Source organism: Odocoileus virginianus, unplaced genomic scaffold (genome assembly GCF_023699985.2).
Source record: "Odocoileus virginianus isolate 20LAN1187 ecotype Illinois unplaced genomic scaffold, Ovbor_1.2 Unplaced_Contig_4, whole genome shotgun sequence".
Classification (NCBI taxonomy): Eukaryota; Metazoa; Chordata; class Mammalia; order Artiodactyla; family Cervidae; genus Odocoileus; species Odocoileus virginianus.
Window position 1 is genome coordinate 1,975,495 of NW_027224321.1, and position 23,968 is coordinate 1,999,462.

At 48.6% G+C, this 23,968-nt stretch overlaps 1 protein-coding gene and 1 long non-coding RNA gene across 10 annotated transcripts in view; both read left to right on the top strand.

Moving 5' to 3' along the window:
* The window catches only part of AGAP1 (ArfGAP with GTPase domain, ankyrin repeat and PH domain 1), a 568,266-nt gene that overhangs the window by 494,180 nt on the left and 50,118 nt on the right, over positions 1-23,968 (top strand). For all 9 annotated transcript variants that reach the window (XM_070463558.1, XM_070463559.1, XM_020905503.2 and 6 more), the window contains 3 exons: positions 7,446-7,600; positions 10,865-10,955; positions 13,807-14,029. In XM_070463558.1, the coding sequence (XP_070319659.1) occupies positions 7,446-7,600; positions 10,865-10,955; positions 13,807-14,029 (469 nt within the window). The remainder of the gene's footprint in view (positions 1-7,445; positions 7,601-10,864; positions 10,956-13,806; positions 14,030-23,968) is intronic.
* On the top strand, positions 14,036-15,872 carry LOC139033825 (uncharacterized). The gene is made up of 2 exons (XR_011486309.1): positions 14,036-14,797; positions 15,716-15,872. It is a non-coding gene; the product is annotated as an uncharacterized lncRNA (long non-coding RNA).

The following is a 23,968-nucleotide window of genomic DNA, read 5'->3' on the forward strand; positions in this document are numbered from 1 at the left end:
CACGAGCGCAGAGGACGGGCGTTTCCCACGAGCCTTGGCTATGCGACGGTCGGGGCACTTTGAAAGGGTAACCGTGGAAAAGCCTGGAGTTGGTGGCGCCTCGACTCTGACCACCTCTGCCCATGGGCACGTGGCCCATCCATCCTGGACTCTGTCGTCTCTGCACCATTAAAGTAACAGGCTTTCATCGTGTATTTGTCTTTAACTATATCCAGAAGGACGCTTAGCTTCACTCATAGAAGTGGACATCAGGGTCTAGGTTCCAGCTTTGTAGGGGAACTGGGGAACACGGACCAGACTCCTCATCTGGCCAATGAAGAACGTGGAATGAGTGATGTCTGCAGACACCTTGAGTTCTTGCAAGTGCAGGAGAGAAACATCTATTCGGCATCACCATACACAGTACACCTGCATCTGGCAGGCCCTTCTGTGCATCTGACCAGCAGGAGGGTCCGGACCCTCTCAGCCTCCGCAGAAGCACGGGGCCCTCGTTCTCCTGGTGGGCAGCCCAAGATGGACCTCCCGCCCCTCAAGACTGGAGGCGCGCCTCTGTCCGTCTCGCCTTCCAACCGCTCCCCAAAAGGCATCCTTGTCAGGCGTGCCCTGTTGAAAACAACCTCCAAGTGGAAATCAGTTGCAGCTGCCATCAGCCCTTTAACCCTTTGCCTGCTAAGATTCCGCAAAAATAATTGATGACTGATTGGCCCATTAACCTTTAAAAAAAAAAAAGTTTGACAGCCCGGACTTGTGTAATGAGGAGGGATTTCTTGTGAAATCAGTCTGATGGCTGAGTTGCTCGCCCCTAAGGAGGCGAAATGAGCCCCACGGGGCCTCGTCCGCATAGAAACTGGACGCAATTAGTGTAATATCCGGTGTTATTAATGTCGTTTGGCATAATTGGGCAGGTCGGTTTCGACAGGTTCATGGTGCTAAAATACTATTATAGTGGACTTTCCACAGCTAGCCGTTAAACACGGAAAACTGTTTAAATCCCTATGAGCCTAATCACAGAACTTTATGAAAGCGCTAAGCCCTGGAATGTCACACTGTGAGACAACACCCGTCTTTCTTTTCGGGCTCTGGGTGTGGCGGGCTGATTTTTTTTTCACGACCAGGGGACCAGGGGGTTGAATTTTCATGATCACCTGTGTATCTAAGGCTGAGAAACAGCCTGTCCCTTAGATGTCGTCAGGAATTTCTGCAGGCTGAATTCTATATTTACAAAATGAATTAAATATAAGCCGCTGTAATGGTCATGAAGAGCCGGTTTGTAGTAGTGAAACGAAAACACTTGAAACACAGCCAGTGAGAACTTCAGCCTTCTCATTCCTCACCTTCTAAATGAGGGTGACGTTGGAGAGGAACGCTCTGTCTTTCTGACTCACTGGCCTCTCACTGCCAATTATTTTTATTTTTATTTTTATTTTTTTATCTGGTTGCAAATACTAAAGCAGCATCCCAGAGTCGGATGTGAGGGTGTCCTTCTGGTCCACTGGTGGTTGGAATAGGGCTGTGTCACCTGATAGAAGTCCTGTTTGAACGTGGGGAGGAGCTTGTGAATGTCCTGTCCACACAGATGAAGGAGTAATATTTAGTATTTAGGTCCCCAGATCTGCCATTTACCTAATGAGTGTTAGCTCCATGGTATGGAAATACAAGCCAGGACCAAATCTAGAGGTTTACCATGTGTTGACCTAAGAAGATGATGACCAGGCAGCAGCTCAGAGGCTCCCATTAGGAACAGATCTTTTCTCCACTAGATTCATCAAGACTTGTTTGGAAGTGATGGAAATTTAAATGGATTTAGGCAGAAGAAAAAAAAAGGGAGGGAGGAGAATGGATTAGCTTGTCCAAACCAATAGCAGGACAGGGTGGCTGGAGCTGGCTGCAGGGACTCAGGGACCTGGCAGGCATTGGGTCCATCCCACCCCTGCTTCCCTCTGCTGGTCAGCAGCGTTCTCACCTGTCCACAGGTAGTGGCCCCGATGGCAGAGGGTTTCCTGCCTGTGGATAACCAGTGAGCTGTGTCTGGTGAGGTCCCAGATGAGACGGAAGGAGTTCTTCGGCCCCGACTTGGATAAGAGCAGTTGGCTGATGTGTCCCCCACTAGGACAGACCAGAGCAGCCACGAGCATCCCCGGCTCTGACTGTCCTGGTGTCCGTGGGCGTGTCCCTACTCCCCGTGTGGACGGATCCCTGGCTGCGGAGTGGGATATGCAGGAAGATGGCAGCTGGAACGTCCCCGACTGATGACTGCCTGATCCACAGCCGTGTGTCCCCGGCATTCTCCAGATGTGATGAGTTAAAAAGAAATATGACACTGGGAATTCCCTGGTGGTCCAGTGGTTGAGATTTCAGCCTTCCAAGACAAGGACACAGGTTTGATCCTGGCGTGGGTAGGGGAGAACTGGGACCCCGCATGCCAAGCAGTGCAGTCAAAAAGTTTTAAATATAATAACAATTTTAAAATACAAAAAAGAAATATGGCACCTAGTAACCAGGAGTTTCTGGGAAAATTACCTTTAAAAGAGCTCATTACCATGTTCTGCCGTCAGGAGTGAGGGAAGAATAACAGAAAAATTCACTTGGAAGTGGGGAGACCCCCTCCACCTCCCACTGGACACCCTAGGAGAAATTTTTTTAATGCTTGTTCATTCTTAAGAAACAAAGCAGTGCTGGCCACCTTGAGAGAAGAAAGTGATCAGAGTAAATGAGATGATGCCAAGAAAGTCCTAGCATTTTTCCTGACACAAACTTGGAGCCCAATAGTATTGTTTTCATATTTATTATTCCATGCAGTAGATGCATTACAAAGAAACAAGTATTCCTTCATGGAAGTCATATGTAGCATGATTTAAAATGTAACTGTTCTATAATCCTTTTTCTTACTTTTTTTTTAATCTTGGGAGAAAAAAGAAAGTCATAATGCAGATCTAATTCAGTTCTGAAAACTCTTAACTGTATCTGTGTTAACATATTATTGTTGTTTAGTTGCTAAGTCGTGTCTGACTCTTTTTCGACCCCATGGACTGTAGCCTGCCAGGCTCCTCTGTCCATGGGATTTCCCAGGCAAAAATACTGGAGTGGGTTGCCATTTCCTTCTCCAGGGGATCTTCCCCACCCAGGGATTGAACCCACATCTCCTGCATTGGCCAGTGGATTCTTTACTATTGCTCCATCAGTGGAGTTAACATATTGGGCTTCTGTGGTAGCTCAGCTGGTAAAGAATTCACCTGCAATGCTAGAGACCCCAGTTTGATTTCTAGGGCAGGAAGATCCCCTGGAGAAGGCAATGGCTACCCACTCCAGTATTTTGGCCTGGAGAAATCCATGGACAGAGGAGCCTAGTGGGCTACAGTCCATGGGGTCGCAAAGAGTTGGGCACGACTGAGCAACTTTCAACATATTAACCTCCCTCAAAAAGAAAAACAGCTGCATGCCAGCAGTATCCAGGGAAACACACGAAGCCATCAGCAGAAGCTGGGGTCCATGGATGCTGCTGCTGTAGAGTGATTGCAACTAAACTCCATGCACAGATTTAACCCCTTCCTCAGGAAGTGAGGTCACCTAGCTGACCGACTCTGTATAAAGACATCTTTGCCAGGGCCTGAAATCCAAAAGAAGGCTGGGAGTAGCCCCGCCGTGGGCTGCCGCTGCACTGAGATAGCATGGGGGTGGTCCATCCCATCCTCCTCCCCGCCTTCCCAGCGCTGAGTTGGGCCCCGTCCTCCAGGTAGCCCAGATGTCCACATCCACAGCTCAGCAAGGAGTCTCTGAGTGTGGTCTGCTGGGGAGAGGCCAGCCCAACAAGAGAGGCACCACCTGAGGCTTCTTTGTTCCAGAGCTGTGGCCTGATCCTCCGTAGACAAAACTTAAAGGAGCGTCCCCTTGCCTCTCCAGGGCGAGGCCAAGCCATTTGGTTAAAACAAGAAAAAATTCACATAAGAACGTTTGGTCAGCGTTTCACTACCAAAGTGAGCTACTATGGGTTGAAATGCCTTGACCACAAGTCCCGACACATACCTGCCCATGGCTGAGAGGGGCCTGAGTATGTGCTTCATACCCTAGAAACACAACACACTCACGGACGGTCACAGCCACTACCGCTGATGGCTGCGGCTCTCTCAATCACTGAAGTATTGGGACTGTGGGTTCTGATTCCCATATTCATTGTTCATATAATTAATTGTGTGCCTTTCTGGCTTGACAGTCACCCTGCTGGACTCCCCCTCTCAAAAGGACACTGTGTCAGATGAATCGAGTTTGGGGTGTTTGCACAGTGGGTTCTCAATTAGGACGTGAAACATGGTTTTGCTTTCCAGAGTCATCCAGGCGTGTTCCCGCGGCTCACCTTTCCAATCCCAGCCTTTTCTCATGAACTGCTGTCAACCAGGCTGGGGGCAGGGGACGCCCTGCTTCCATTTGCTCTTTTGAGCCTTTCTGGTGTTGCATTATCATTAGTGGACCACCCAGGCTTTCATCTTCCAAAGACGAGTGAAACCTCTCTGGCCACGCACGCTCTTGAGTCAATTTATCACCTTAATGCGGTGTGAGGTTCTCTCTTTCCCACCAGCTAACACTGACTACAAGTTCCAAGTCACCCTCTGTATTGTGGCTTTTAGGGAACTGTTTGGCTCATTCACATTTCTTTGTATCTCTCCTTCCCTCCCTCCCAGATGAAAAGAAATGAATTAATAAACAGGTACATCTAAATGTGATTTCTGTTAAATCCTTGTATACAGAAATGCAATGAACGTTTCATTATATTGGTCGTCTATCTTGCCCATTTACTAACTGTGAGTATTATTTCTCACCATTTGTAGATTCTTTGGGGTTTCCTTTAACTGATGTGAAATGATTGCTTCTAACATTTCATCCTTAAGAATAATGTTCTTTGGGTTTGCATAGCTACTCTTTGTCCACGGACAGAGGATTCTCTTCTATTCCTAGTTTGATAAAAGAATTTAACCATATTTTAAATTTCTGTCATCTTTGTTAGGGAGTCATACATGCTTCATGTCATGAAGTCATACATATTTCTTTTCTCATAGAGGTGAACCCTGGTATTTTCTCACGTGTACATAATTTACCGAGGTCTAAAGTTAGTCCTTAACTCTCCTGGGCAACAGTGCAAAAAATCCTAGGGCGTTTTCACTCCTGGGTCCCCATCTCCACTTTAATTTCTCTAAAACTGGGTACTTTCCCCAAATTATACATGATAAGAGAATCAGCATTTAGTATAGTTTTTGTTTAGATGTATCTACATACATATCTATTCCTTTGCTCACCAACCCATCTGGCTCAAACTTTCTTTGTAGAATCTTCCAGATTCTACAGTTCCGTTAGGGAAGGGTGCTTGGTCATTGGCTCTTTCAGTTTTTATATGAAAATATTTTTATTCCACTCTGGCTCTTGGAAGAGAGTTCACCTGGCTCTGGATGTCCAGTGGCATCCCAGCCGCCCTTCCCCTCCCACTTCTGGACCCTCTCGTTCAGCCCATTCACTGAGCTGTCCTGAGTCTGCTCCATATGATGCCCAGTTTGGCCCCTTTCATGGGGTGGGCCTGCAACCTGCTCCTTTCCCCCCAGCGCTTTTCTATACCCCCACAAAGCACCCTTATCACAGGAGCTCTGAACAGTTGCCAGGAGGGAAGGTCACAGACGTGTGAGAAGCTGGTAGGAGTCGTGGGCCCTCTTGTCGGAGAAACGTGACCCAATGAGGCTGGTATGCTGGTGGGAGAAGCCCTGACCCGCCTTCACCAGCTGCTCAGAGCAGGATCCGTGGACTCAGGCCTCCCCCACCAGCAGGTTAAACTCTGAAAGAGCAGCGATGCTGATGTTGCGTAGAACGTGATACTGTTGTCCTCAGAATACATAACGACTCCGTGAAAAGGTGGCGCGGGCCTGTTTCCGTGGCAGTCGGTGTTTGTTTAGGGGAGCGGTCCCCTGGCCCCAGGACAGAGACACAGGCGTTTGGTCCCCACCTGCCCGGGATCAGTGAGGTCGGATGAGAGGGTCTCTCAGTCACAGGAGTAAGAGCTGCTTCTCTTCTGAGACCAAAGGGGAGGTGGTGAGGGGCCTGCAGGTGGTTGCAGGTGCTTCCGAGGCCCAGGGAGCATCCTTGTCTCAGAGGCTGAAGGGCTCCCAGTGAGGCGGGGCCTTGAGAAGGGGCGGGGTCCTGAGAAGGGGTGGGGCCTTGAGAAGGGGTGGGACCTTGAGAATGGGTGGGGCCTTGAGAAGGGGCGGGGTCCTGAGGAGGGGCGGGGCCAGCCCGGGCAGTGCGGGTCCCTCAGAGGTCAGAGGCCATGAGGGGTGCCTGGGACACAGGCTGAAGGGGCCAGGAGCGTGGCAGACAGGTTTGTCAGATATGAGCAGAAAGAATGGTCACGTGTGGGTGACGGAGGCAAGAGACTAGAGCAGCAGTCCGCCAGGTGGGCGCTGGGTCATTTGCATTATTGATAACGATCGCTCGCCCGGGAGATGGTGACCCCGCGCCGTCCAGCAGCCAGTGACGGGCAACCACCGATTGTCTGAGACGTGGCGCCTGGAACTCCACGCGCAGACGTCTTCACGGTTCCCCGCAGCTGGCTCCGCCGTCTCCGCCCAGCACCTCCTCTGCCTTTTGTTTTGTGTCCGAGGCAGGAGGGTAGATGAGAGCAGCGTGCACCGGCGGCCGTGGGGGTTGTCTCCTGGCCCAGACCCTTGTGGGCCTGAGCTGTGCACATCATTTAGCTGGTGGAAAACGCACTAAAGAAGGTGGATTGCCCCCGTAAGGTGAGGAAATGAGCCTAGGATGGATGAGAACTCGTCCAGGCTCCGGTGTGTCAGCTGGTGGGGCAGGATTTTGAACATCGGGGCCCCTCTTCCTGGTCCACAAGGTGCCCCTCAGATCACCTGGTATTTGGCTCGCTTGTCACACTGAGTCTCCCCACCGTACCTGGTCTTCTGCCCTGAAATGACAGACACCCTCGAGGCCTCCGTCTTTGCTCTGGTGTTATCTGTGGATCGGGGCCAGGGGCTTATAAGGAAATTAAATTGCACCCTGAGATGAGCAGGGTTCACTTGATTTTCAGCCCGCTGTCAATTTCAGAGCCCGGCACCGACTTACAATAGCAAGAACACGAGTTACAATACAATATCCCTGAGTCGCTTCATCTGTGCCCAGCACAGAGGTGCTGACATCACACGCTGGCTTTCCTTTTTCCTCCTCCCCTGAGCATTGATTGAAACCCAGCTAAGCCACGCTGGCTTTAGGAACCGAATCCGGAGTGTTTGGAGGTGTGCGGGTTCAGATCTCCACGGCGGGGCGGCCGGTCCTGTGTGTGCCTGCGGCCCCATGCAGGCGCGATTGAACCCAAAGGCCCTTTCATGACCGGGGACTTGGCAGAGGGGCCTCGGTCTCATGAAAGCTAAACTCTTCATCCCCACCACTCTGCTGTGTTTCAGAGCAAGAAGAAAACTTTGAGTTTATCATTGTGTCCCTCACTGGCCAGACGTGGCACTTTGAAGCCACCACATACGAGGAGCGAGACGCGTGGGTCCAGGCCATTGAGAGCCAAATCCTCGCCAGCCTGCAGTCATGCGAGAGCAGCAAGAACAAGGTAAGACCCGGAGCAGCCTCCCCCAGGCCCCCAGCCCCCAAATCAGGAGCCACTGACCCTGAAAGGAAACAGGCGGGGGCGGTGCATCCTGTGAGGCTGTGAGATGGCCACAGAACATTCACTTTTTCCAAGCAGAAAGGGAAATGATCACGAAGATAATAAAGCATTGTTGATGCGTATCCTTTATCATATATTAGTATCTTAGGTCAACCGGATGGCAGAGTATCCTGTTTTAAGTCTTTTCTCTCCCAGAGTCATCCCAAATGTAAAGTATTGACCTTTGATTGTAGAGGATGGAATATTTTGGATCCTTGTGGCTTATATGTCCACATCCGTTTTTGTTGTTTTTAGGCATAATACCCTCAGGAAAAGAAGCGCTGGTTTAAAAAGAAGCCCTGTTCCATTCTCACAAATGTCCCCCGCCCAGTTCAAATCCATCTCAGGTTAGGAAACTGTCCCTTGGTACTGGCTTCAATAAAAAGTATATGCATGTATATGAGTGTGCAGAGAGTTCAGGGAAGGTAAAAGTCTGTTTTCTAAATTCCGTTGATGAAGCCCGATATGTATCTTTATTCAATTAGCGTTAATTCCTTTGCATTTGTTTAGCCAGGAGAAATAGATTTTAACCTGCATTTTCTGAATTACTGCCCCATAATAGTCCTTATACAAAGGTCGTTTTTCTCATTTTCTTTTTCCAATCAGAATATTCCTTCAAAAATCATAATTTTTATGCTTGGATATTTTAAACCCCTTCTCTGGGACACTAACGTCTTAGGGAGCATTTTTATTTTTTAGACTGAGAACAACTACAAACCAGTAGAAAGAGCATGGCCTCTCAACCTGCAATTTCATTTGTAACCATTTAAAGAAATTTCTGCCAATGACTTATGTTCAGTTTTGTCATTAAGAAGGGAGTCTGTCTTTCAGAAAGATGGAGTGTCTATTTTTATTACCCTCTTTAACCAGGGTAAACCAGACCACAGTCATTATTATTATAATGTAATTTGCCTCTCTTTTTAAGAGAAGTTTTATACCCACAGTGGGGAGAGTCAGGGCCTTTCATTTCTGAGCACCTTGGCTTTACTAAGTCCTGGCCACAGATGTGGCTTCTGAAGCAAACTCAGGATGCTTCTGAGTCTCCTGTCAGTGGGGACCAAAGATACATGTCACCCATAAAGCTCAGGAACCCGGTTTCAGAACAGGAATTGGCTGAACAGACAAAATGCATCTCCAAATTTTGCATAAAAATCACAGTAGCTCAAGTCAGATTCTGAACCCACACCAGGTGATCGGACTCAGGAAGGTGGAGGACAGCGCTGGCCTCTTCTGGTTCACACCCTTGCCAGTCTCCTCCCAGCTCCCTGCTCTGTGAACATGGCCAGCATCACCTTTGGGCCTGATGCACACACCAGCCTTGAGATGCTGCCCTTCCTCTCTCCCTGGAGGTGTGCCTTCTCAGGCAGGCACCGCTCCTGGAAGGAGGGCTCGCTGGGCACAGAGGAAGGCAGACCCGTACCTGTTCACCTTGGGCATTTGCCTACCAGGTATGCAGGTGCACGACATGGAAATAATACCCACAAGGAACAGCTGGAGGGAAAAGAATGGGCTGTGAGGTATTCTAGCTGCCCGTGGATAACCAGTTTGTGGCAATCCAAGAGGTTATAAAGGTAAACAGAGGCAGTCACATGTGTGTGCGTGCGCACACACACACACACACACTCACTCACTCCAGATGCCAACAGGAATTGTTCAACACACTTTGAATATTTGGGCATCTAAGCAAAGGGAATAAAACCCTAATGATGTATTATGCTACTCTAATGGTAGCACTTAATAAATTGTAGTTAGTGATTAAGTGGTCAGGTATCAATTATTTAACAGCAAACAATTTGACATAATGATGCTTCAATTTATGAATAACTTTTACACAAACATCAAGCTTATTCCAAGTGTCCTCTGGGATTTATTTGGCTTTGACCATTATATTAAAGGTGTCCATCATAAGCCTTAAAATCCTTACAAGGTACACCCTTTTACTGGCCACCTCCATTTTGAAAAATTCATCCTTAGTAAATAATCGTGAGTGCGTGTAAAGTTTCAGCAGTAAACATACCCTTCACAGCGCTCTTGATAGTAGAGGAAAGCTGTAAACAGCCTGAATGCCCCTCAAAGAAAGCTTCATAAATAAGTCATCATAAGTGGAATATTATGCAGTCATTTAAAATGATGCCAGAGTTATTATGACACTTTCTCTAAGAAGTCTTCGTACCGAAAGACTGAAAATCAGTAACATCCAAAATCAAATTTTAAAATATAAAAAATAAAACTTTTGAATACCCATCACATCAATAAATAAATGAATTAAAATGATGCTAGAGGTTATGTGATGCCATTGAGAGATGATGCTATGTCATTAGACAGGTTCCAAAGTAACATATACTGTGCTGGGTTTTTTTTTTAAAGCACTTCTCTCTATATATGTGTACTTTTTTCAAAGGAAGGCTGGAAGAATAGATATCAAATTACTAATAAAACTTAACTCTGATAGTTTCTCATTTTTATGTTGTTCTTTTTCCCCCTTTGTATTTTCTGACTTTCTCAGAAAGGACGGTTAAGTATGTGTTGAAGTATAAATGCCCCCAGCCACCCGCGCAGTCCTTTCCACCCCCCCCACCCCCTCCACCCCCCACTGCACGGTGGCCTTGTTGCTGTGACAACTGGCCGAACCGGAAGTGGGAAGTGAGTCTCCAAGGCGCAGTGTGATGGGGCTGTGGTCTCCTGACGATGAGCCACCAGACCTGTCTTGGGCACCGAGTCTCTCATCTGAGGCATCTCACCACATGCTGCTGACGCGTTTTCATCAGCGGGGCCCCATCCCAGAGACAGCCAGTGTGCCGGGCTCAGCCGCTCAGTCGTGTCCGACTCTTTGCAGCCCTGTGGACTGTAGCCCGCCAGGCTCCTCTGTCCATGAACCTCCCAGGCAGCAATCCTGGAGTGGGCTGCCCCTTCCCCCTCGAGGGGATCTTCCTGACCCAGGGGTCGAACCCCCGCATCTCTTACATCTCCTGCATCGGCAAGCAGGTTCTTTCCCTCCAGCCCCACCTGGGAGCCCAAAGACATCTAGAGAGGAGTCCCGTTTTTGAACCTAACCTTGTGTCATGTCTGCTCACGATCCATCGATGGTTCCCGGGTGTTACTAGCAGTCATGCACACTTACCTCGGGGTTCTCACGGCTTCCGTTTATATGTCTCCCTCTGTGCCCAGTCCCGGCTGACCAGCCAGAGTGAGGCCATGGCCTTGCAGTCGATACGGAACATCCGTGGGAACTCCCACTGCGTGGACTGCGAGACCCAGAGTGAGTATGCGCAAGGACGGGAGGCTTCGCCCTGGACAGAGTGGGGTGGGGTGGTCGCACGCAGCCCACGCTGCTGCAGACCCATGTCTGTCATCCGGTGTATGAGGTGCATTATGTGATTTAATGGCGTGGAAGGCCTTGAAATGTTTGGACTTTAACACAGTGCCCTTCTCACAGAAGCCTCTCTGATGGCACCATAAGTATTTTTCTCTCTCTCTCTCTTTTTTTCTTTGATTACATGAAGTGTAGTTGATTTACAGTGTTGTGTTAATTTCTACAGAGTGACTCAGTTGTCCCTGTGTGTATGCTTCTGCATGTTCTTTTCCATTCTGGCTTATCACCAGTCCTGCTGATGCCTCTTGGAAACCGCATGAGCTACAGTCACAGCACACCACCAGTGCTAGGGCTTCTATCAGCTGCCCACATTCTGTGCCGTATCCAACACCCAGGGGACACCCCGTGCAGACTTGGTACAGAAAGCGGGCCAGACCGGAGGTGGGGAGGGAGGCGCTGGGAGTCAGGGCGGCAGCAGGACGCACGGCTGGGTGGCTCTGGTTTGTTCAGGGAGAGGCCAACTGCTGCTCAGATGGGATTGGGGTGACTTAACAGAAAGAACTGAGGACTGTCACACATCAAAGAGAAGGGGGGAGCCCGCCTGGGAGAGAGACCACCCCAGCTGGTGGGGCAGCTAAGACCAGGATGGTGAGGCCAAGTCTGTGGCCTCCTTGAGACAGAAGAGATCTCTTCTGCACGTTCCTGGAAGGACTTCTTTAAAGCACCTTCTTTTGTTTAAAATTTTAAATTTTACTTTCAAGCCACGTCATGCCATGAAGTTAGAAGAGAAGTCATCACGTGGAGTGTGTTCTTATCTGAGTATTCTCAGAACCTCCATGGGGAGACATGTCCGTGATGGTTTCCACCACCATCTGGAAGACCCCCTTTAAAGGGAATATTCCATAGCTCACCGGCTTCACGGTGTGTGGCCAGTTGGAGGACGAGAGAGTTTTCTGGGAGTGGGCCGGGCGGGCGAGTGCCCAGTCTGGGGAGGGTGAGTGGGAAGAGGAGACTGGTTCAGGGGAGGCTCCGGGGCCCGTTTGTTTAGAGTGAGACCACGTTTGACAAATGTGGAGAGAAGAGCGATCCTAAGCTTCCATTTCTAAAATGACGTTATCTCTCAGGTCTGTGTCCAGTCATTCCAGGCACGGTCTCTCTTAATTCTTGTGACTAATTGTTGGCACTGCAGTGGGTCCCACTCCTAGAGGGACATGAACAGTCTGAAGGGTCAAGTTAGACATCCCAGGTCACCAAAAGAGCCAGTCACGGAGCAGGATTTAATCTAAGACCGCGCTGTGTTTTCTCAGAAGACACGGGGAAGACAGAAGGACTGAGGTCAAGGGCATGAGAGATGACACAGTGGCAAAGCCATTTGGCTTTTTATGTGTTATCATTATTATTATATTTGCAGGCATTCGTTTCTTTTTCCCCAACCAAGACCATCTCTGAGGTCACAGACCCCTCTTCTCATGTGTCCCCCCCTTCTCCTGCCACCCCATGATCTCCTCCACCTGCTTCCTGCCTTGCTATGTTAAATGTTAAACAAATGGCTGGCTGATTTCTGTTGAATTAGCGTGAAGTCACTCCTGGTCATTTGCCATTTATAGAATGATTCCAAATAAATATGATGTCAGTTACCTGATTTTTTTGTTGACTCTTCAAGTCTACCTGGAGTAAGGTATTGATTATTCCTGGATGATTTAAGCCTTATTTGCTTCTGTCAGTGGTGAAAGCCGTTGACAGTCAAGGTCAGCCCCCTCTTTGGAAATCAGCTAGTGATTCTAGCATGAAGCCGGCCCTAAGCCTGAGTCCTCAGGCTTCTGACCAGGTCAGCGGTTCCATACCAGGCTCCCCAGGGCTGTTCCCTGGACTTATGTGATGTCTGTGTGCAGTGTCACAGCCCAAAGCCTGTTCCGATTTGTTCTGCAAGTTGGGGTTGACTGTGCTGAGCCGAAACCTAACCATCTTGCCAGCAGTGAAGGATGGAGAAATGGGAACTGCTTGGCTGGTTATCCCTAGATAAGATCACTGAGAGTCAGACTTTCTCATTGTGGTGTGCCTCGCTTTCATCTTTGAAATTTGCAAGCATGCCCACCGTGTCACTAAGAACATTGATGTGCCCCTGATGCAGGAGGGTGCAGGGGGCATTGTAGCTTTGGGAATGACCAGCTATCCCTCTCTTTCCTTCTCTTTCCCTGCATCAGCAGCCATCCCACAAGAGACACCAGGTCATGCCTCATTTCGTTTCCCTGTGCGTCTGCTTGCTCAAGGGGTTTGCCCACTGGGTGTGTTAGTCGTTGAGTCGTGTCTGACGCTCTGCGACCCCTGGACTGTAGCCCACCAGGCTCCTCTGTCCATGGGATTCTCCAGGCAAGGATACTGGAGTGGGTTGCCATTTCCTTCTCCAGGGGATCCTCCCGACCCAGGGATTGAACCTGGGTCTCCTGCACTGCAGGCAGATTCTTTACCATCTGAGCCACCAGGAAAGCCTGTGGAAGTACCCAAACGTGCATTTTTCTCTCCAAACCAATGCTTTCAGTTGTATATCGTGTGGGAAATTCTAAGGCTTTGGCCAGAGCCTTAGATGTTTAAAAGTTGCCGCCATCACATCAGACCTCCTGAGATGCCTAAGATAGTTGCAGGTGGTGTCCAAGGGAGCATGTTTAAGGCCCTGACTCCGAGGAGGGACTGCTGAAGTGGGAAGTCTGGTTAGCCATTTCGCTCTTGAGATCCAAGGGCCTTGGGAGTGAGTGATGCCAGTCCGATCACATCTGGCATCCCCTTTCTCCGCCCGCAGATCCCAACTGGGCCAGTCTGAACTTGGGAGCCCTCATGTGTATCGAGTGCTCAGGGATCCACCGGAATCTCGGCACCCACCTCTCTCGAGTCCGGTCTCTGGACCTTGACGACTGGCCCATTGAGCTCATCAAGGTGATGTCGTCCATCGGGAACGAGCTGGCCAACAGCGTCTGGGAGGAGAGCACCCAGGGGCGGACGAAGCCCTCGCTGGACTCCACAAGGTAGGGGTGCAGGGAGGCGGGTGCTCACGCGGCTTACTGCTCAACAGAACCGGGAGTGACCTTAGCGACAGCCACCACGAGAACTGCCCCGGCCACCCGTGGGAAGGCCGATAACCCAACCCGAAATGTCTGTGTTTAAAATCGGTCTTCCGCAGGCACAGATAATTCAAGCTCCTTAATTTTTTACGTTTATTTTTACACTTTGGGGATTCCTCTCCCTCTCTTAGAGACGTATTAAGCTTCTAACCTGATGAATATATCACTTTAATTAATACATTTCTAATAGGCATAAGCTGTGCTGTTAACACTAATTACGGAATTTGGGATTCTTTGGATTTTGTTATTCTTATGTCTTTAAGAAGCATCTATTCCATTGGCTCCACTCCCCTCTGACCTCTCACGAAGTGAGTTGATAGTAACCAAACATTTTATTTTCTAAACTATATCCCTAACACATTTAATCAACCAAGCACAGCACACGTAACATGCGGTGGCTCCTCATTAGTGTTAATTGTTACCCAGTGTAAAAAAACGCATTTATTTTGAGGCCATTCTGTCTCTCATTTTTCATTTGCAGCAATTATAAGCCGTTTTTGAGTATACATGCATATTTAATGTACCTAAGAGGTGATAAAATGACGTGTCTTCTGAGAAAGCCTCTTTCACGGAGGCAGGGTGGACTGTCCCATCTCCGAGGCTGTTCTGAGCGGGCGTGTTCCGGCATCGGAAGCAGAAGTGTGGTGGGCGGGCACAGCCTTCATGTCTCAGGTGTGTGCACGGTGAAGGGGGACGCTGGGTCTCCCAGCACCAGTGCTCATGTGTTTTGCCGGTGATCAGACAAGGAAACCTGGGTGTCCGTCTGTGGGTGGGCTGCACACAAGGGTAAGAAGTCGGTCTCTACCGATAAGCAGTGATGATGTGGCAGGTTGGTGGGCTTCATCAATGCTGAAAAATGAATTTGGGGTGCCCCCTTTGGTTCACTTGAGAGAATGAAGCCGGTGTCATTAACCCTACTCTTCATATTAGATGCTCTGTGGAGAGCGGGTAGGGGTCCTTGAAAGGTGCATGACATCTCTCTGTTTAAAACCTCTCAGCTCAGTGCTGTGAGCTCCTACATAAGTTATGTCGTGTAATATGCCCTGTGGGCAACTGTCCTACAAACTGAAGAAGTGATACACTTTATAGTTTTTAGACTTTGATATAATGCTAATATGGAAATCTACTGGTTCATCCACTAGGGGCACTCTTCAAAGATTAGTTCATGTTTTAATATGTATTTTTTCATACATGTAGTTTCCCTAGAGGGTATATTAGATCCGAAAAAGAAAAATGATTGAAAATTGGATTGAGCTTAATGTGTGAATGCAGAAAATGTTGAAGTAAATTGGGAAAAGATTAACTTTATACATCTTACTGTTTGTGTGTGAAAGGAGCATATGCACTATTTTTAATACCATGAATTAGAAGAGTTCGTCTTTCCATCTGTCATAACTAGAAACTGCTTGGAATGATTAGAAACAAAGATGTAGGTTAAGTTTTTAACTGGGAAATATTTCTTAATAGTTTCGTCTTCATAAATGAAGACTGTATGTAAGAGTATTTTATTCTGTCTTGAGTGTTTTAGTTAAGTTCCTGAGTGTATGACTTCCCCTTCTGTGCAAGATTATACGTATTGTATCTTTACAGCTTACGGACATTTGAGTCTTCCCTTCTCATAAGTGGAGTCGTTGTCATGAACTTCCTATGGTGAGGATGGTATGGTTATGTGGTCTTGCCCAGCGTAACTTCGGAGTTTCTAAATTCTGTTCAACTCTTAAGAAGATAAAGCATGTTTGAGAATTGACTGTGCCTTTGGTAATTGGAGTTGTAGTTTTAATTAAACTCAGCAAAGACTCATCGAGCGCTTTCTCATAGAACAGAAGTGGTCGCCAGGTGATGACCTTAGGTCTGCAGTGATTGGTTTATGGGCTCAGAGCCAGCCAAGGATGCCAGGACCCAGCGGCATTCATAGACAGGAGGGGTCTATGGTCTCAGGGAAGTTCAGGAAAAATGTCTTCTGAGCTGGGCTTGGAACCATGGGGTGATTCTCCAGGCGTAGTGGTGTGGGGAGCATGTGGTGGAGGCTTAGGCAAAGACAGGAATGCCAAAGGAAGCCTGGGGCCCCCTGGGGAGGTGGAGCCATGGATATAGTGAGGGATGGGGAAGGGCAAGGCCATGGAGAAAAGACCTCGTGAGCCAGGGGCAGTGCTTTGACAGCAACTCTGGGGGTGGCTGGGCTTCCCTGGTGGCTCAGCTGGTAAAGAATCCACCTGCAAGGCAGTAGACCTGGGTTCGATCCCTGGGTTGGGAAGATTCCCCTGGAGGAAGGGAAAGGCTACCCACTCCACTATTCTGGCCTGGAGAATTCCATGGACTGTATAGTCCATGGGGTCGCAAAGAGTCGGACATGACTGAGCGGCTTTCACTTTCACTGGGGGTGGGCAGAGGGTGGGCTGTTGGGGCTGTTCATGTGTTCGTGGATGTCCCACCTGTTCCCCGGAGGACCAGAGGCAGCCAGCAGCATCGTAGGAAGAGGTGGAGACAGGCAAGGAGGCCCGTCTGAAGGTGGTGGTCCTGGTGGGACAGAGGGAGAGCCTCAGATACACTCAGAAACCACTCAACATAATCGCATCATGAAAACCCAGACCCCCACCTCCTCCGCTACCTCCTGCATTCTCCTCAAACAGAAAGGAAAATGAAAAAGTTTGGCCTGGAATCTCCGCGTGGAATTTCATCTACGATGTGAGAAGCAATGCCTGGCCTGGTCCCTGCCTCCCCAAGACCAGGAGAGATACGCCCCCCACCCGTCCCACCTCGCTGTCTCCGCAAAAGCGGTGCTTGCTAGCACAAACAGCTGGAGGGCTCGCTAATGTGGCCCTAAGGTAATACTAAAAAGAAATATTTTAATAAATTTTTATCTCCATCTGAGGAAAAGCCAAGTGCAATATATCCAGTCTAATTCTTTGAAAAGGGGCCCAGCTGTTTTCCCGAGAAGCTCCGTCCATTCTGTCTTGTTCAGAAGATTCATTCTGACAGTGGCATATAATTAGAAATGTGTTCTTCCTCCCCCAGCACGCACGCGTGCACGCGCGCGCAGACACACACACACACGCTCAGGAGCATAGGCGAGTAGAACACAGCAGATCCTACACACACACACACACACACACACACACACACACACATACACTCAGGACAGTGGGGAAGTAGAACACGGCAGATCCTTCACACACACACTGACTCAGAACCATGGGGAAGTAGAACATGGCAGACCCTTCTCCAAGAAAAAGACCTGAAGCCACCTCTCACGGTGTCGCCCAGGCCTGCAGGTGACACAGGACGCAGGGAAGCGGGGTCCTCTGACCAGCCGTCTGTCCCCTGCACCCTGATTAGGGCAGCTTCGGGCTGCTCATAATTGGTTCCAGCGATTCTCAGCTGCCCCGAGAACTGCCGTTCAAACTTGAACAGCACGGAGATCAATCGAAGCTGACGGCGGCAAAGGCGTATTGACTTCCCATTCCTAAACCGGGGGATCATTAGTCAAGAAAAGCATCTTTTAATTACTCCCAGGAAGAAAAAAAAATCTTTTTTTGGATGGATTCTGCAACAACTGCCATTTTTTTTTTTCCCGGTGCATTCGATATTAAATTTATTGTCGTGGGAGGGGAGAGGGTGCCCTTCATCCCACTGTGATGGAGGTTTAATTTGGAGAAAGGAGCTGGTTAGAGATCGATGTGGTAACAATTAACTACATCTGGGGTGGAATCAGAATTCCCCTCTAATTGCTATTGATACCATTTAAGCACACACTTAAAATATTGATTGTAAATGGGACTGCAGAGGTAGAGGCGAGGTGGGAACAGAGAGAACTAGCGTTAGGGGCTTATGGAGGGGCGGTCTGCTGTGTGCAGGCCGGTCAGCGCCTGAGTGTGTGGTTGCCCCTGACGGTACGTTGTCTTGTGGACACCCGCGGGGCCTGGAGCAACCAGGCAAGGCTCCAGTACCCGTGTCAGGACACGATTCGGAGGTAAAGATACTAAAACAGTCACGTGCATCTTTCTGGAGTGGATGAGTGAGACAGAAAACTGCCTAGCTTGGAATACACGTCAGAGGGTCTTGCAGGCTCGGAGCCCATCGTGGGTTTGTGAGCAAGATTCCCAGCACACAATGAAACTGTCTCAACAAGCCTCTGTGTGCGTCCTCTCACTCTCAGCCCCGCGCAGGTGTTCTCTGGGGTTGGTCTGCATCACTGAAAGCAGGTCCTTCTTCTCGTTCCCATCCCCCTTGCACTTTAGAAGCTTTTTTGATTGACTTGCAGGGAAAAGAATGTCCTACCATGGCCGATCAGAGCCCTCCGGAGCCACATTCCGCTTGGCAGCAGCTGAACTCTGCTGGGCTCAGCGGCTCTCTCTCTTCATCTCCCATCTTTGTGTCTGCAGGTGGCGGGCTTCGGCCAAAGCCCGGGAGGGTGTGCAGGGACCAGTTGCTGTTTGCATTTCACGGCAGGTAGCCTGTTTACAAGGTGCTTTGGGGGCCTGCCGGTTTGGTCTAGGAAATCAAAGGAACCTGGAAGTGGAGAGCTTGCGTTTTCAATTCCATGAAAGAGCCCTCGGGAAAAGCTCTGAGCCCAACTGAAATCATCCGCCATCTCTTTGATCCCACTCGGAAGGGAACCCAGCTTGCCGATGGGTGTGCATTCCCTTCCCTCTGAGCATCCTTTCTCTGGGTTCCGTCATTTGTCGGTTCACCTGGGCCCCTAGGCGCCCCTCTTGTCTTTAACCTCTAAAAGGCTGTCAGTCCGGGAAGAGGACGTGGGGCCGGACGTCAGGAATCTGCGTGGGAGAGACTGCATACTCGCAGGCCGAGCGGGTCCACCCGGTGATCCGAGTTCCGTGTCGTTTTGATTTCTGAACGCCACTTTCATCTTATTTATGCACATGGAGATATTGATAAAGGGGAAATGTATCCAAACTGAAAATAATTGGATCCCCACCGCTCCCTCCGAGATATTAAAAGCAGCCCCACTTGGCCACGTCTCTGTCTCGTTAGGTTTGATCGTTAAGATCACAATATCGTAATCTCAGGCTCAAATTTCTGGCATAAAGATGCACTGATCCAAATGCGGCCTCGGGGAACGTGTGGACCCACGCGGCCCCAGGATTGTCTCATCTTATTATTTTTCAACAGTTCTTGGCCCCGCTGAGGTCGGTGTTTTGTCTCTTTTGAGTGTTCCTCTATGCTTGACACCTTTTCCTATTTTCTTTCCTTAAAAAAAAAAAGAAAAAAGAAAAATGGGCAGGGAGAGAAACATGGGGGGGGGGATAAAAAAAGGACTTTGCTGTGATGACCAGAACCCATCTGCAGTTGGGTGACATCTGCTCCCCACATGTCACTTCCCTCATTAACAAGCAATTGAATTAATTAAATGCTACTCAGAACACGCATAACAAGCTACCGGCAGTGTCCAAATTAGCACTGATAATCAAGGATGATTTCCTTTATTATCCTGCTAAGTGGTGTGCAGACTCTGATCTCCCTGTCTGCCCTCATCTATTTACATACCCCCAGCCTCTGCCTTTGGAAGCGGAGGTTATCTTACCTAGTTAATTTGCCACGATCACCGAGCATGGCGGATTGATGCCTTGCCTCTGCCGCCCGAGCCACTGCGTGCGGGGGGAGTAGGGGGGTGCTGGGGGGGGGCTGCCCCCTCCCCCCTCCCCGCCTGCCCTCCCCCCAGCCCAGCCTTTGTATCTCAAGCTCACTGATAAATTAAAGGCCACCCCTGTGGTCTCTCAAGTGAGTAATAGAGGCAGAAATTTCATTTTGCAACTGGCTGATTTAATGATCCAAAGGGTAATTAATGGCCTGATTATCTTAATGTTAAATATGTCCGGCAGCAATTACTGTGACCTCCCGCTTGTCAAGGTCCGGGCTGTGCTCTTCTTTCAATTAAGTTCTCTGGGGCTTAATGGTATGAACAAACTCCTCTGGTTCCGTCATCCCAGACGGACGCAGAGGGCTCGGAGAGCTGGGGCTCCTCGGGAGTTTTAATCAGCCCGTCTTCGGCTCTGGCGATCAGAGTTAGCAATTACCCCAAGGACAGCCTCACTTTCTTCTTCCCCATGCAGGACCAAGCCCCCACCCCACCCCACCCGCCCTTTCATGTTGTTGTTTTATTTTATTTATTTTCTCTTATGTGTTTCCGCGCTCGGAGGGAAGAATTCCGTTTGCAGAGGGAGCCACTGTGCTCCGGCAGGCTGGTCTCTTCCAATATAAATTATCATGTGAGCGCCGTGGTTTTTCTGTTTGACAGCCTTAATTAATTGGCAGGAGCCCCCGAAAATGACAGTGCCACTAATTGCAACTCCGGGTGCATTTCTGTCATCACGGCGCGCCTGTCAGCGGGCATGCCCTGGCCCCAGCCTGCGGAGTGGGGGGGCCTGCCCTCCCAGCCTCGGGTCCAGGCGGGGACAGCGTCCTGAGCATGTGGGGACAACTGGCCGGCTTCAAGGAGCCTTGGGTTTGCAGGCACGCCATCCCCCGCGCAGGAGTGACATTTACTGCCTGTGAAGTTTACATGTCCGTGGCTCTGCAAACCTAGCAGCTGCTCGGGGGACCTAGTCTTTGACTTCAGATATTTTAGTGACTTCTTGGAGCAGGGCAGCTTGGAATCAGACCCCAGAGCTGTAACTCAGAGACTCTCCTTAACTGGATGGTCCTCATTAGCACGTTGCTAAATAAGCTAGGGTTTCCCTGAGCTCTGCACCCAGATCAGAAGTATTCCACTATAAGCATTAATCCATTTAGGGAAATGTACAAATGAGAAGTGCATTAACACTGCCTTAAAAATAATACCTGAAGATTACAGTTGACAACAAACAGAGCCGTTCCTCCAGTAAACTGCAGGCAGGGAGTGTGGAGGGAATCCACGCATTGGCAGCACTCTCTGATTAAACTCTCGGGATAGACCAGCCCTAATTATAAGAAAGGCGGATCTAACAAGGTTCTCCATTAGGTTAAGTAAAGTGGGATCCACATTTTGCAGCATAACTCTCCCGTCATCTGCCTTTGAAACAGGTGGACGAAATAGTGCTGTTGGTTCATCACGTCTGCCTGCCACACACGAACCCGTCTTTTATTTGATCCTGCAGGAAACCGAGTGTGGGGGAGCCAGCTTTGCGACCAGGGAGCCGTCTTGAGTTGAAAATCTCTCTCATTTACTTTCTGAAATGTAGCCATGGAGACAATCAGGAATTTTTTTGTGTGTAAGGATTTTTACTATCATGTAAAGCTGAAAATGCAGTCATCGGCCAGCATCTGTTTCTTGCAGGCGCCCTGACCACTTCTGAGCCCACATCCACTTGTGATCGTAGACGGAGCAATGTGATATCGAGGTGAACCCTTAGGCTTGAATTATGTCATGAGAGACGTTCTAAGCAGGTGCCTAGAAATACTCTAAAACAACTGCCTGTGTTTTGATTCCTCCACAACGGAGAATTTTCCAGAGGGTCCTTCCTCTCAGTGAGGTTTGGATCATTTTACACCAGAAACTTTGTTTCTTCTGAGCGAGGTTCTGCTTTCTTCTTCCTCATAATGAGGAAGAGGCTGAAGCAAATAAACCTGGGCCCAGAGCTCACAGTGTGCTTTGCTAAGTCACTTCTGTCCCATCCGACTCTGTGATCCCGTGGACCATAGTCCACCAGGCTTCTCTGTCCATAGCATTCTCCAGGCAAGAATACTGGAGTGGGTTGCCATGCCCTCCTCCAGGGGAATATCTTCCCAACCCAGGGGTCGAACCTGTGTCTCTTATGTCTCCTGCATTGGCAGGCGGGTTCTTTACCACTAGTGCCACCTGGGAAGCCCAGCTCACAGGGTATGGGGCACTTTTTCTGAGCACAGGGCCATCCTGCAACATTGGATGACACACACCCCCCCCCCCCCCCCCGTTTCCCAGGTGGAGAGATTGTGAGGTCAGGGTCCTGGAGCCATTTACCTGGTGTCACCCAGGACTAAGGGACAGGTCATTTGAACTCAGGAACTAACTTCTGACACCCATCTCTGGTCCTCCAGCTGCTCTTGTCCTTTTCCTATTCAGCATCACATGGCCACATCCGATGGCCAGTTGTGGCATCTAGAGGTACCACCGCATTTACGTCTATCCATTCCCTCTCCTCCCCTTGGCCCCAGCTCGTACTCCTACCAGCCTGTGTCTGCATTTAGATATTATTACTGTAAATTTATTATGTATAATAATGTAACTGTAATATCTTTCCATGTATAAAAGCTTGCAGCCTCATTCATGGTAACTTGAGGATAATAAAGCATCATTCATTTTAGTTTGCATTCATATGGCAGACCTGATTTTTTAAGTTACTCAGTCATGATTCTGAAGTCTTAATTTTCCGACGTCAGTGCTAATCCTTAGAGCTTCTGTGGAAAACAGTGCTGAATTAAAAATTTTTTTAAAAAAGAGTGCTGATACCTAAACAGATGAATGAGCCAGTGTAGTCAAAGGGTTCAAGCCCCAGATTTTCCCATAATCACATCCTTCTCCTGCCTGAATCCCTGACCCAACAGTGTCTGTTGAAAACATTCAGCTTGTTTTCCCAAAAGCCTCACACTGATATTTTTTATTATCTGCATGATGAAATGTGAAGCTGGGCCAGAGAATAGTTCTGGTTCCACAGGCAGCATCTTCTATGATAGTGATTTTTAAAAAACCAGGGCATTTTCTCGTTTGTAAGATGAAACTAGTCATTAATCCACCCACTTAATCGTGCGGATTTAATGCTGAAAGGGAATCGTATTTAGGAAGTTTCCTGGGCTCTTTTTGTCTGGAAAACCTGGTCGGCTTTGTGCCTGGGTCCTGCGTGCTAATGGTGAGAGAGGCAGGTGACCTTGCCCTCTCGGGTGCTGATGTAGAGGATGTGGTCCGTGTTTATTTTGCTTTGTATCTGTAGAGTGGTTTATTGCAGCATCAGCAGTGCACATTCTTGGGCCCCATTGTCCCTGTGGTGGGGCCCAGTGATGAGTTTTAGCTCTCTAGGTGATTCTTAGGCACATTAAAATTTGAGAAGCCCTGGTCTACACCAGGCAGTGTAAACAAATGCCTGCAGCCTGTGTGGAGTCTCTCTCCCAGTCTTAGCCCAAGTCCCTGGACTTTATTCCTCATTTCTGAAGACCCAGGTTATCAGTCCTTTCTTTACCAGACTCTAATTGGGCCTGGCATATCCAGTATGCCATCCCAAAGATGCTATATCTCTATGTCTGCCCTACTACAAAAGGATTATATACTGTGATCAAATGTCATTTTCCCCAGGAATTCAAGGTTGGTTCAGTCAAAAGTGAGGCAATGTAATAATACACCACATTGATAGACTAAAGGGCAAATACTAGTCATCTCAAAAGATGCAGAAAATACATTTGACAGAATTCAGTACCCCTTCATGATACAAACACTCAGCAAAGTGGAAATAAAAAGAAACTTCCCCAGTCTAATAAAGGACATGTATGAAAAACCCACAGCTAACATCAAACTTAATGGTAAAGTACTGGAAGCTTCCACCCTTAAATCAGGAACAAGACAAGTCCACTATCTCCACTCCTCTTCAACTTTGTACTGTAAATTCAAGCCAGGGAATTAGGCAAGGAAAAGAAACCAAAGGCATTCAGATTAGAAAGGAAGAAGTAAAACTGTCTCTATTTGCAGATGACATAATCTTGTATATGGAAAATCTAAAGGAATTCACAGTGCAATATTAGCACTAATAAAGGACCTCAGTAATACATGAAATTCAGTTGTAGCTCTATACACAAGAAATGGACAATCCAAAATAAAAATTAAGGGTACCATTCCATTTACAAAAGCATCAGAAACAATAATATACTGAAGAATAAATT